General features: G+C 35.1%; 1 protein-coding gene across 1 annotated transcript in view; it reads right to left on the reverse strand.

The window, feature by feature from the left end:
• NAF1 (nuclear assembly factor 1 ribonucleoprotein) overlaps positions 1-15,094 on the reverse strand; it is a 51,601-nt gene that overhangs the window by 21,672 nt on the left and 14,835 nt on the right. Inside the window, exons 3-4 of the mRNA XM_015568698.1 lie at positions 4,109-4,202; positions 793-875 (exon numbers count right to left, since the gene is read on the reverse strand). Of these exons, the coding sequence (XP_015424184.1) occupies positions 793-875; positions 4,109-4,202 (177 nt within the window). The remainder of the gene's footprint in view (positions 1-792; positions 876-4,108; positions 4,203-15,094) is intronic.

Below are 15,094 nucleotides of genomic sequence, written 5' to 3' on the forward strand. Positions count from 1 at the left end.
TTACAGATTTGATCTGAGTTGTTGGGGTTTTTTAAAATATGGTTTTATAGATTTTTAGGAGAGCGAGAGGGGGAGAGAGAAAAACATTAATGTGACCAAGAAACATCGATTGGCTGCTTCCTACATGCACCCTAACTGGAGATAAGAGTCTTAACTTGGGCACGTGCCCTGACTGGGAATTGAACCAGCAGCCTCTTGGTGCACAGGACGACACTCAACCAACTGAGCCACACAGGCCAGGATTAATCTAAGAAAGTTTTATGTCTTCTACTGACTGCTTAGAATTGTGTAACTGTTGGGTAAAATTTGAGGTCTTCCATATCAAGGATGAACACACAGGTTTGTTCCATTATTAAGATATTAAAAGAAACCTTACCTTAAGGATACTACTTAACTATATATATTAATTATACATAATTTGAGAGCCATTATTCAATGGGACTCACAAACCAAAAAAGTTTCAGACCTACTACATGGTGGAAATAATCTGCTGCATTTAATAGTGAGTACATGGAAAACAGGGAACTGTGTCTTATTTAATATGAAGAGCCACTGCCTAACAAAGTACCTATTTAATGACTCAATCAGCAAAGAGTAATAAGCAGTATTAAATCAATACACAGACAAAGTACTGATGAAAATTAAGATGTACTAAGGGAATATACAATCTGAGAGTTATAGACTGCTCATCTACTAAAATTAATAAACTGTTTTTAGGGCAGATAAAGAAAGTCAAAAACACTAAGCCACAAGGAAACAATAATTTGTAGAATTTGAAATTTTTTTACGAACCTTCCCTGCTGTCTGCCGATCGCTCTTAAAAATTACAGTCTCCTCATTAACTGGAGGTAGTTTAGGCATAGATTCAATTATTACTGAAAAATAAAACGAAACAGATTATTTTAAGATTTAATCAGGAGGTAATATAGAATTTAAATGAGAATTTAGGCTTTAATTTGAAATTTAAGGTGAAATAATATGCCACAGTAACTATGCCTCATGGATAAACAAATTCTATTTATTAAACATAGCACAGTGAAATAGGTTCTACAAATTTTTACTTCATACAAAAAGCTAAACTTCTAAGAAAGAAAATTAAAGTATAAAATCTCACAGAAAATTTGACTCACCCTTTAAAATCAACAAATTCAAGCCATGTACATTTTCTCAAGCAATTTTTAGCCCAAAAATGTATAATTTAGTCACAAAACTCCTGTTTTAGAAAAAATTAGTTTTCTTTCTCACTCTAGACATTCTTTTCTATGAGCATTGATTACTTACTGCTATATGAAAAAGTTAACCACAGAAGTATCTTCCTCTGAACAGATGAAGAATGAGAGAGCACACAGCAATTTTTATCACTTTTTCTCAAGAAGCAAAAGCATTATTCCACTAGTCTAGCATACCCCAATTCTTTTTAAGTGCCACAAATGTTAAACAATCTATTACAGCAAAAGGGGGGTGGAGGGACGATAGGTTCTTAGAAAATTAGAGCAACAAGCAAGACTACTGTGTCACATTATATAGATATGTCATCTCTACTTAGAAAAAACAAATTAGTTCAGATTGTGAAGATTCATTCAAAAAATTTCAGCTAATTTTTTTTCCTAAACACCAACTTTATTGTAGAGGGTTCCCACCTGGGATCCCACCTTCTTAAATAAAAAAGTGCACAGAAAAAAAGGGCATTTAGAAACCTTTGTATAATATCTACATCTCGGGCCCCCAAGGCAGGAAGGGGGAAATTGCTAGGTGGACTACAGGGGTGGGAGCAGGGCCTTTGTATCTGTAAGCCCACATCCACCCTAAATATGAGGGTGGGGGCAAAATGATCTTGGAGGGACTAGGGAGACCCCAAACCAGAGGCAAAATGGCAATGGGGATGGGAGTGTCGGGGGCAGCAACTAGTGCTTCTAAATTCTGAATGTACATATAAGCAACCAAGCATGAGTCAACATTCTTTGAGTTAGATCTGCTTCTGGAATAAAGATAAGGATAGTGAGCACTAACAGAATTCATTCTCAATCATCTCCTACAATCTCCTACGTACATCAAGTCTAATAAATGTTCAATTCATATGATATAATCAAGTAATTACCCGTTTCACTTATTTATGCATATTATTAAATACCATAATGAAAGAAGTTAGCTTGAAATGCAGGCAGATATGGTAGGGGTCCAGTGGAAAACAAAGGCAATAGGGGCAGACATGGCAGTGTGAGCAAGCCTAATCACAGAAACCAACCTAGCAGAAATAATAAAATGTTTCTGGACTCAAAGCAGGAGGCATGGGAAAACAAGGGAGAGCCTGCAGTCACAAGGTGTACAAAGGCATAGAAAAAGAGAAAGTTCAACATAGGAACAGAGGACAGAGAAAGAACACATAGGAACAGGGAAAGATCAGGTCTGCTACTGGGCAAAAACAATTGAGGGAATCGATCAATTGATGACACAGATAGGCTTGTAGCAAATATATACCCCTGGACTACAAGGCTTTAAGGGGCATCCCATTACTAGGTCCTTCTCCCCTTGCAGGGAGTCTGACTCTGCTTGTAATAATTTTCCACACTTTTGCTTAAATCTTCTGGTCCATTCTTTCGAGTCACAAGACATGACCCCAGGGGAAAATCCTTGGCTCATTGTTCCAGTTATCAATAAGATGACTCAAAAACTAATGTAATAACTTGAGAATTATGTACAGAGTTTTAATAACTATACTTTTTATTAAAAATGTTCCACTTTAACCTAAATTTTAATAAATTACAAAAGTAGAGATTTATCTAAATTTATATTAATTTTTTAAAAAAACACTGATATGTATATTATTAGAAAAAGGTCAAAAGATAAAAGTCTAATTTCTACCAATGACTCATTATACAACTGATCATAAATGCAAGTGAAACATTTTTCTGGGCCCCTTAAGTCCTAAAAACTAAGGGAGCTGGTGTATGATCTACTTTTTTTTCCCAGTTCAAAAATCCTATGGCTGTCAACGCTGAGTTTATTCTCAAATGTATCTCACAATGAGAGTTAATGGTAGCTATGTTAATTTCAAGGCCCTTTGATACCTATCTCTTGGAGCTAAAAGGAAATCCTTAATGTCTAGTTGTCTCATATCCAACCGTTTCATATTTTGTGCCATTCATATCAGTATTACATCACAGACATTCCTAATTTACATGTTTATATCATAAAATTTAAGACAGTAAGCAGAATAATGCCCTCTCCACAAAAAAAGATAACCACATCCTAATCCCTAAACCTGTGAGTGTTACCTTTCATTAAAAAATAAATAAATAAGGTTTTTTTCATTGCAGTTGTGATTAGTGTTAAGAACCTTGAGCCGAAACCGGTTTGGCTCAGTGGATAGAGGGTGGGCCTGCGGACTGAAAGGTCCCAGGTTCAATTCCGGTCAAGGGCATGTACCTGGGTTGCGGGCACATCCCCTGTGGGAGATGTGCAGGAGGAAGCTGATCGATGATTCTCTCTCATGGATGTTTCTAACTATCTATTTCCCTTCCTCTCTTTGAAAAATCAATAAAATATATTTTAAAAAAAAGAACCTTGAGATGGAGCAATTACCCTAGAATACACATGAAGGACTAAGGAGTCTGTAAAAGCAGAGAAGCTTTCCAGGCTCTGTTCAGAGAGAAGTTACATTATTGGTTTTGAGGGTGAAAAAAGGGAGTCTGGAACCAAGAAGTGCAGGCAGCTGTTAGAAGTTGAATGGAGAAAGGAAACGAATTCTCCCCTAGAGCCTCTACAAAAAAAAATGTAAGTCCTGATGGGCCCCTTGATTTTAACTCAGTAAGATCCATGACAGATTTCTGGCCCAAAGAACTGCAAAATAATAACTTTGTATTATTTTAAGCCACTAAATTTGTAGTAACTTAATAGCAATAGAAAACGAATATTGCACATCAAAGAAAATTCTGGAGAAACATGTCAGTAAAAGCAGACTTTAAATTTTTATAAAGAAAATATATTTATGAATTACATAAGTAAAATTAAATTTATCTGTTCAAAATTCACTAGTCATAAAATCTCTGATTTGATTATTAATGCATTACTTAATATATCATTTTTATTAATAAAATTATTTACATACCTAATTGTTCAATAATACTTGAAACCATCCCAAGAGGCTTTAATTCAATATCTTCAGGCAAAATAATAGTTAGTTCTTCAACTGAAGGTAGTTCCTATTATATAAAAAAAAACACATTAATCTTCCTCCAGCTTCAACAACTTAAAAAAAAAATTAGCTTTCATTTAAATACTATTCACATTTATGAAGATGCAACATTAAGTACTTATACCATCCCCTTGATGTAATCCATTTTAGTGTCTAACATCATTTCTCCTACCTCCATCTCCCCATTTAAGTGGCATACTATGTCGTGCCCACTCCGTAACCCAGATAGACTGAGAATATAGACAGAAGTACCATTTGAGATTTTCCCAATCACACTTGAACAAGAGACCAATAAAAAAGAAAAAGTTATTGTTAAGAAATCCAAGGTTAAAAAAAGAGACAATTCACATAATTCCCAGAGACATTCCATTGAGGGGAAAAACAAACAAACAGTTCCACTGGTCACTCACTAGTTTCTCCACAGAGCAAGAGTTCTCTCTCTTAGCTGCCTTGATTTGATTAATCAATTAAATTTACTGTGATTAAGTTGTCCTTTCTACGGCTTTGTGAAAGAAGAGTTAAGTGTCTGGCCTCTTTAGGAAAAAATACAGAATTCCTGGAAACTGAATGTAGGCATCAGCCCAGGGAAAAGTGTTGAGAGTGTTGCCTGTTTTCTTCCCTCCCTAGGTTAAAAACCAAATTTTTAACATCCGAAGATTTCTTTTTTCTGATCCAGCACCTAATTCAGTTGCTATAGAAACTAGACATTGAAGTAGAGATGAAATTGAAGAAAAATCTAAGACTGAAACGGGCCGTAGCCTTTAAATTAAATAAACATAGCTTTCTTTCTATTCTTGACCTTTGCTGAAAGATCACAACTAATGGCATGTTAGGAGTTAGTTTGGGAGGAGAAAGATAACTTCTGGATAAATGTTGAAAAAGGTTGAAAACCCTAAATAATACAGTGTTATTACAGATGAATGCATCATGGGTAATGAATTTCCTCTACAGGGACTCAAAGTTTTTAACAAAACTACTTACCCAGTATCAAAGTATAACTTGCTTCAGGGAGGTGCTATTTTCTGATCAAGGATTACTTATAAAGAGCCTCACTAAAGGTCTTAAACACATTGCATACCGCATAAAAATCTCTAAGACATACGCCAAGTACCCTACGTTTTTGGGCAAACTGCATGTTATTTAAATCATCGTAATGCACTTTAGGTGTTGTTTTTCAATAATTATAACATTTTTATTTACAAAAACAATTAAACAATTAAAGTTCCTAGTACTTTAATGCACGGTACTGCGTGAAACATTTTCCTCTATGAAGAGGGACCAAACAAAATTTACATAAGTATCTAGATTCGCTCCTTTTCCCATGGGCGTGAAAAACGAGAACACTCGTGAGCGGTTCTTAACAGATGGCGCGCAAACAGGAGCAAACTCCTGAGCGATACGAAATGTGTTAAGCAATGCAAAGCAGAAGACTTACCTCTGCATGGCTGTGGAAGGAATGATTGTGCTTTACATAGCAGAACTTTTCTGTACTTTTAGGAGGACAACCACTTGTCATTTTATCATATTAATTACAGAGAGTCTTTTCTTGGCAAGACCATTACTTGAAAGTGGTCCATGTGTTTATCAGAATAGTGAAGAGAGTTCAGTTGTCAGAACCAGTAAAGGACATGTGATTTAAATAGCCTTGTTTATGAAGTTCTTAGCTAAAGAAACCCCACACCCTGTGAAATATGAGTGGAAAACTATAATGTCAAAAGACTGCAGAAAGCAGGGCTTTAATGATATTTTAGAGGGAAAACTGTCATACAGATCCCACACCAATTCTGGTTCAGGGAGTGGCACCTCTTACAATTGGCCCATGTTATTTTTAACACAGAAGTATTGTGATGAAATCTACCCTGTTGCCCACCTAAATTACAGGAAGATCTAGAGGAAAAACTGTCATTACTTTTGGACTATGATAGAACCTACTAGATAAATAAAATCAGGAGAGTGCTGGTAGAAGAAAGGGTAGGGAAATCTCTGAGAGAAGTGCTGTTAGATCTTTAATAAAATATCTGAACTCGATAGAAGTACAGACGACATGCCATTAACACTTCAGAGACAAAAATCAATGCTATTCTCAAATACTAAATAAATGTTATTTGTCCACAAAATGAAAGGTTCCTCATTCTGTATTTTCTATTAGGAGGAATAAAATCCCATGCAATGTAATTATGTTTTGATACAAATCTAAACTTGATACTGTTTTTGGCTTTTAAAAACTTTAAAGCATAAAACTGATACAAGTATCTGGGTTTTTTTAAAAAAGGAAACAAGTAGTAAAAAAGAGTGCAAAGTAAAAAGAAAAAATTCCCCTAATCTATTCCTTTCAACCTCGCAATTCCTCTCCATAGATTGCTATTGTTAAAGTCTTTCCAATATATTTACTATGCAGATATAAACTTCACATTACTAACTTTAAAATGTATCACTTAAATAAAATAGACATCGTGACATAAGCTATCCTTTTCACCTATTACATCTTACACATCCTTCTACACCAAAACATAAATATCTATCTAATTTTATTTAAACATTCTTATGGTATTTCACTATATAGATATACCATAATTTAGTATACCTGTCACCTAATGAAACACCTGCCTTCTTCAAATTTTTACCATTACACACAATGAAACAATATTTATTCTTTCACATGTATTTCTAAATAAGCGCTATGATAAATTCTCCTAAGTGTAGTAACTGCTAAATCCAAAGACATGAGCATTTTTAATTTTGACAGGTTCATTCCAAAAAGGTTACATCAATTCACACTTCCACAAATTATATATACGAGATTTTCCTACATTCTTGCCATCATTAATAAGCCATCACTAATAAGCAAATATTTTCCAGTCTAATGGGTCTAAAACAGTATCTTGTTTTAATTGGAATTTCTTCATTAATCAAGAAAACTGAATATTTTTGCATGTTTTCTGGTTATTTTTATGTATTTATGAATTGTTTGTATATTTTACATGGTTGTCTTATCTTTTTATTAATTTATAAGATAACTAAGTTTTTAAGAATGTCTGCCCTTTATACAAATACTAGAGACCTGGTGCACAGATTTGTGCACCAGTGGGGTCCCTTGGCCTGGCTTGTGGGGACTGGGCTGAAAACGGCTCTCTGACGTCCCCCGAGGGGTCCTGGATTGCTAGAGGGTGGTTCTCGGGTGATGCACCCTGGAATCGGGCTCCCTCTCTCTGGTTCCAGGTATGTCACCTGAGAACTGCAGCTGCCAAGTTATTGCAGCTCGGCAGCTCCTGTGTTGAGCATCTGGCCCTGATGGTCACTGCACGTCACAGCTACTAGTCGGACGGTCATTTAGGCTTTTATATATATAATAAATGTAGCAAATACCCACTCACTCACCTCCCAGCATATTCTTTAACATTTGTTGTGTAATGAACTTTAGTTATTTTAATTTTTATGTAGCAAATATATCAATCTGTTCTTAGTTTTTTAAGACTTGTGTAAGTTACATTTAGAAAGACCTGCCCTTGATGAAATTAACTTTTAAAATTCACTCATGTTTTCATTGCTCTTCTAGTTTCATTTTTAATATTTGCATATTTGGTCCATTTGTGATTTTATTCTTATATAAAAGCAAGGCAAAGATTGGATTTATTTTCATCCAAATTATTAGCCAGTTATCTCCACACACTGAAGAATAATCCATTCATCTCTTTTCCCTACTGATCAGAAAAACAAATTTTAACATATACTAAATGTACTTATACATTTCAGGTTTTGTTGAAGTCTCCATTTGGTTCTACTGATCTATTTCAGTGTCAGTACTAAACTATTCTAATAACTGTGCCTTTCATATTATGTTTTAATATTTGGGAATAAGGGCTAGTTTCCCTGTCCACCCTGACAGCAATATATTTCCCCTTGGAATTTTTCTAGCTATTTGCACATATTTACTTCACTAAACTTTAAAACCAGTTTGTTATATTAGTGTTGTTAGTATGAATTAAAATATTTAATTGCAGTTGTCTTCCTACAGGACCTACATAGTCATTAGGCTTATTCAAAGCCATTTTGTACCTTATTTGCTATTATAAGTTAATAGGTATTTAATGTTTTTTACTGCTATTATAAATGGATTCTTTATAGAGTACTATTTAAGCACCAGAAAACGTCATGCTGAAATTTGTGTCTAGGGATTTTCTTATGTATTCACTATGTTACATATTTTAAAAATATAAGTACTCCTTCTTTCCAGTATTAGTACATCATATTTTTCACTTTTCAGCATTGGTTGGTATTTCCAGAATGTCAAGTACCAAGCAACTGTGATGTGTCCAATTCTTTATTAGGAACTTTTCAAATAGTTAGCAAAAAGATACATTTTTATTGGAATTTCTTTCTAATAAGATTAAGAAAGTATCCATCTATTCCTATTTTACCAAGTTTTATTTTTTAAATCAGAAATGAGTATTGATGTTTATCAAATGCTTTTTTATAATCTTTTGAGATCATTATAATTTACTCTGAGTTAAGCAGGTCAGTCTATATCAGGGGTGGGCAAACTTTTTGACTCGAGGGCCACAATGGGTTCTTGAACTGGACCGGAGGGCCGGAACAAAAGCATGGATGGAGTGTTTGTGTGAACTAATATAAATTCAAAGTAAACATCATTACATAAAAGGGTACGGTCTTTTTCTCTTTTAGTTTTATTCATTTCAAACGGGTCGTAGTTTGCCCACAGCTGGTCTATATAGTCTGATGAAGTCTCTGCTCTAAGAATGTTTATGAAACATCCAGCATGAGGAATACAAGGGAAAATGCACAAAGCCAGAATATTTGTAGTGTGTAAGGACTGATACTTATGGTCAAAAACAAACTGGCAGGCCCCCTTAATTCCTGTTGCTACCCTATTTTGACCGATGTATGAACAGAAATAAAAGTTTTGCCCACAAACGGGCAAGATCTCTGATTTCATATAGAACCAAACTTAGGGGAGAAAACATTGGCACTGTGATCTGTGATCACCACCAAACTCTTAATTTCAGTTAGATCCCAGTACGTTCTTAACACATGTATATACACTTTCCTGAGCATTTCTTAAAGAAGCCAATGAAGGCATTATGTTGCCTCTTAATAGAAACAAACCTGCCTATAAAAGTGTTGTGCATAAAATCTCTATCCAAAATATCTGCAGAATACAAAAGCTATATAAAGAACTAAATATTATACATGAAACATGTCTGACATGAGTGGAATCAGTAAGTGAAATCAAGCCTGTACAATTCCAGGTTGAAAGCCTATTACAGAGTTTGCCCTTGAAAGTCCAGTTAAATCAAGCAGTATAGTACTGTATTTGCTTTGAAAATGGCAGACATTTTGGGACCAACCAAGGGAGAAAAGATACATTTGAGTTTTTTTAAATGAGCATGCTAGAAAAATAGAACAAAAGAGAAAATATCATCCCAAACTCCATCAAGAAATCACCCAAGCGATGTGCTTCCTATAAAGATTTGTGGCAGGTTTAGAGGTAGAATTTCAAAGGGAAAGTTCTTGGATTGCCATGTCAAAATGGGCAATAAAAGATCTTGTATTGATGTTTGGATGTCAAATATCCCCTTCTCTTCCCTAATTGCTATATCTAAACTACTATACCACCAATAAGCCTGGTCACTCTGTCAAATTATCCTACTGCTTTTCTTGTTAGACATTACCGTCTAAAATCCTGTTTACTTCTTAAAGTCAAATTTTTCTAACTAGACAACAAATCCAACAAAAATTTAACCTGGCCAGTCTTGCGCCTTGCTATAGGACCCAGGACAATGACTAGCACAGAAGAAATGCTTGGTATTTATTTATTAAATGAACAGACTTATTTCATTAGTTCATGCTAAACAAAAATCTCAAAGAGATGAGTCTTTTTCAGTCAAAGCAAAAATCAGGTATGGAAAATACAATTCTTAGAATTCAAAAGAGAATTCTTGAGGAACAAAAAGAACCTCAACCCAACATCTCAAAAATAAAGTAAAAAAGGCAGGCATGGAAGGAAGCTTCACTGCCCAGAATTGATAAATAGATACCTCAGGTTTGCAGCAACAAACTTTATTATCATTATTAGGTTAACACCTGGCTCCCTGATAACACAGCAGCTGCCCCAGGTAAGATAATAAATAAATCTCCTCTGTCTCACAGGTCTCATAATCTCCTTAAGGAAATAAAAAAATCAATCACTTCGATTCTGTGAGTGGGGAAAGGATGTGTATGTGTGACAGAAAAGGAGAAACAAACAGATACACTCCAATACGAAAAAAAATATGGCAAAACACTACCATTTTGACCTCGCACATAGAATAAAATATAAAGAATCAGAAATAAAATTCACACAGATTAACTAAAAAATTATAGGTAAAAAATTACAAATAGAGGTGAGGGAAACTTAAGATAGGAAAAGCTTCTTCATCATATAAGTAAAAATCAAATTTACTGAAAATAACAGAAGAAGGCTATTTACTGCAAGTGAAGAAGTTTAAAATATGAACCTACTACCCTCGTGGAAAGATGGATGAGTGGGTGGGAAAAACTAATTTTATTCTGCTTGTCCAATACTAGACACTTATTTATTTCAATTTAATTAAATAAAATTTAAAATGCACTCTCCAGTCACACTAACCACATTTCAAGTACTCAAGTAGCATAAGAGAAAGGCTTAATTACACATTAAGTTAGAGTGGATTTCTATCATTGCAGGAAGACCTACCTATTGAACAGCACTGCTTTATAGTGTCATATATTCAAAAGTCCTCTATTACAAAACATAACCAGGAATAGCACCAATGAATAGCACCAATCTATTTCAGTCACTAATACAGATATAATTTTAAGACCATATTATAACAGCATACACCATATGACTATGAAGTCTTAATGCTAACCTGATTATTCTACTTGGGAAACAAAGATTTGTGATAAACATCTATTTTCATAATTGTTATTTTCCAAAATTAAAATGAAACTAAATGTTTTGTATGTACAGTACCTGCAACTAGAGATAAATATCCATGCTATCGTTTAAATAAAATTAATGTTTACAGACTCAAAAATCAAGAGTAGAAATAATTTTTCTGGACATATTCAATACTTCTATATACAATAACAAAGAGTAGGCAACTAAAAGAAAAAAATATTTCATTCATATCATCAGCAAAAGAAAAGGTCATATGGAAACAAAAATCCCCAGACACATCACAGCATTTGGCAAATGAACTATTGGAATTTAACATAGTAAAGCAATCCAATTAATTTTCCTAGATACTCTATAGTTCCAAGTCAAAGGCTTTATTAAGAGGCAATATGGCCCAAGCAAATACAACTTTAGAAAGCTTACATTAGATGATACAATCATCCTTCACATGACAAAATATGCAATATATATTAGTCAGAAACCAAATAATCAGTAGTTTAAATGGTCAAATTACAATGTTATTGAGCACATCTCCCCAAGTACTGAAAATATAGCAGACTGGAACCTCGCTATTACTAGAGTTCTGCTCCTCCTCACTTAGGCAAGTCACTTTCTGGGTATCAGTTTTCTTATAAATAGTGAAGAAACTAAGCAAAAATTCTGATAATGCATAAAAATGGCTAATAATGCAATTAAAAAATTTAATAGCATGTAATAAAAAAGTGAGTGTATAAATGTAATAATTATATATGAGACCCCAACAAAATGACTATGATTCTATAATGATATATACTCATATCTATAGTACTAAAGAAATGCAAGATCCAAACTACACTTCTGAAATATCCATGAAAGAGCAATTATTGCCTGTGTTATAATAATACTATTGCATCCTGATTCTCAATCACCTGCATGGTCTACAAGATCGTTCAGTTAAGCAAAATATTCAAATGAGTAGTAGCACATAACATTAAAATTCCACTCTACTAAAAATTAAATTGTAGCTGAAACCGGTGTTGCTCAGTGGATAGAGCGTCAGCCTGCGGACTGAAAGGTCCCAGGTTCGATTCCGGTCAAGGGCATGTACCTTGGTTGCGGGCACATCCCCAGTGGGAGGTGTGCAGGAGGCAGCTGATCAATGTTTCTCTCTCATCGATGTTTCTGACTCTCTATCTCTCTCCCTTCCTCTCTGTAAAAAATCAATAAAATATATTTTAAAAAAATTAAATTGTAGATACACCTATTAAAAAATGGGTATCTACATCTTCCAGCACAAAAATTGAAGGAGCTAATGCAAATGGGTCAAAAGTGGCTTTCTAAAAAGATGACATTCATACTTCCCTAACCCTCTGAAGGCTTATTATAGGCTAGAGCAGTGGTTGGCAAACCGCGGCTCGTGAGCTACATGCGGCTCTTTGGCCCCTTGTGTGTGGCTCTTCCACAAAACACCACATGCGGGCACGCACGTACAGTGCCATTGAAACTCCGTGGCCCATGCACAGAAGTTGGTTTTCGGCCTGGACGAGTCTATTTTGAAGAAGTGGCATTAGAAGAAGTGGGGGGTGTTGGTCGGGCGACGGGAGACACGCAGGTGTGCAGCGGGATAGCAGTGCGGGGGAGATGCGCGATTCATGCATGAGTTGAGGATGGGAGAGTTGGAAGGGGTCGACCTCAGCGAGAACGTACCTCTATCAGATTGAGGACATTTTCAGCAAAGGCCAGCTTAGGAGTACCCTAATTAAGTTAATAACAATGTACCTACCTATATAGTTTAAGTTTAAAAAATTTGGCTCTCAAAAGAAATTTCAATCGTTGTACTATTGATATTTGGCTCTGCTGACTAATGAGTTTGCTGACCACTGGGCTAGGGAGAAAAATCAGTAATCTGATGGCCTTCTGAGGCAAAATTATCTAAAGAACCTTAATTTGGGTTTTCACTCACAAATATAAAAAAGGGCAGCAGTAGGGGGTATTGGGAAAGGAATCACTCCAAACGCCAACTAACCTTTTGGTTGCTAGTTTGGGAAGAATTTTTAAAAGTGAGGAAAGCGGAATGAAATTATTTGACCACTTTTCTCATATTACTTAAGAATAGAGGACATAGATGTGGCTGCCAATTACCTGATGCTATTAGGTGTGCCTTCACTTTTCAGATATGGTTGGAAAGTAAGATCCAATCCCTGGAGTATTGAGGGCCATTATTATAAACTTCTTTTCCCCCTATAGCTGGTAAAACATGTACATATATAAAAAGCCAGCAATCGTAACGCCTGAATGGCCAGCCAGATCATTGGGGCGGGGCGGCCAACCTCCCGTGTCCTTTCCCCCTGCACTGGCCAGGCACCGATCAGCCCCCATTGGGGCAGGCCAGCCAGACCCCACCTGTGGATGATTTGTGCACTGGGCCTCTAGTATTGGATAAAAGAATGGATTAGATCTGTACACTAAGTGTATCAACTATGATCACGTATAACACTTGGTCTAACTCATCAACTTCTTTAGGAAAAATACCTTTACAACATTTCATGGAACTCAGCTATTTCTTTAGCTAAGTAATTAATTGCCCTCATTAATTACCCTATTGTATATAACACTAAACTCAGATTAAGACTAGCCCATTAAGTATTTTCATCTAAAAAATAAAAGTTGGGCAAGTTAACAAAAGAAAATATAAACAAATGGGACTACATCAAACAAAACAGCTTTTGCACAGCAAAAGAAACCATGATCAAAATGAAAAGGGAACCCACTGTATGGGAAAACATATTTGCCAATAATACATCTGATAAGAGGTTAATTTCTAAAACATATAAAGAACTCATATAACTCAACAAAAGGAAGACAACCCAATTTAAAAATAGGCACTTCTCCAAAGAGGGCATACAGATGACCAACAGACACACGAAAAATGCTGAATGTCACTAATCATCAGAGAGATGCAAATTAAAACTAAAATGAACTATCACCTCTGACCTACCAGAGTGGCCATCATCAATATATCAACAAACAACAAGTGCTTACAAAGATGTGGAAAAAAGGGAATGTTAGTACACTGCTGGTGAGGATGCAGATTAGTGAAGTCACTATGGAAAACAGTATGGAATTTACTCAAAAAAATTAAAAATGGAACTACTGTTTGACCCAATAATCCCACTTCTAAGAATATATCCTAAGAAGCCCAAAACACCAATCAGAAAGAATACATGTACCCCTATGTTCATAGCAGCGTTACTTACAATAGCTAAGATCTGGTAACAGCCCAAGTGCCCATCAGTAGATGAGTGGATAGAAAAAGCTGTGGTACATTTACACAATGGAATACTATGTAGCTGTAAAAAAGACAGATTTCTTGTCCTTTGTTGGCAACATGAATGGACCTGAAGAATATTATGCTGAGCAAAGCCAGGTAGGAAAAGACAACTATCACATGATCTCACTTATATGTGAAATCTAATGAACGTAATACACTGCCTAACAAAATAGATCTAGAGGCATAAATTTGTGGAACAGACTGACATATCTCAGAGAGGAATGGGGAGACAGTAAGAGATTAACCAAAGAACTTACATACATATATGCATGGTAGCCAATGGATACAGGCAATAGTGTGGTAAAGGCCTGGGGTGAGGCAGGGGTTGGGAGGAGGGGAGCAAAGGGAAGGAGAGAAATTGGGGGACATCTATAATAACTGTCAACAATAAAAATAAATAAATAAAAGTCAACATTTCTTTGTAGTGTCTTTATATTTTTCTTTTTTTAAATAAATACAATGCTCTCATCCTAGTTTTTCCCCAAAATTGCTGTCACAAAAAAATTTAATAATAATACCTCCAAAAATTGACACATAAATATAAAAGTAAAATACAATTATAATCCATCTCAATAAAACAATGAATTCTAGCATTATATTGATACTAACAAGGCCATATTTCATCAAATCTAAGACTGATTTTTTTTACCAT

Source organism: Myotis davidii, unplaced genomic scaffold, assembly GCF_000327345.1.
Source record: "Myotis davidii unplaced genomic scaffold, ASM32734v1 scaffold225, whole genome shotgun sequence".
Classification (NCBI taxonomy): Eukaryota; Metazoa; Chordata; class Mammalia; order Chiroptera; family Vespertilionidae; genus Myotis; species Myotis davidii.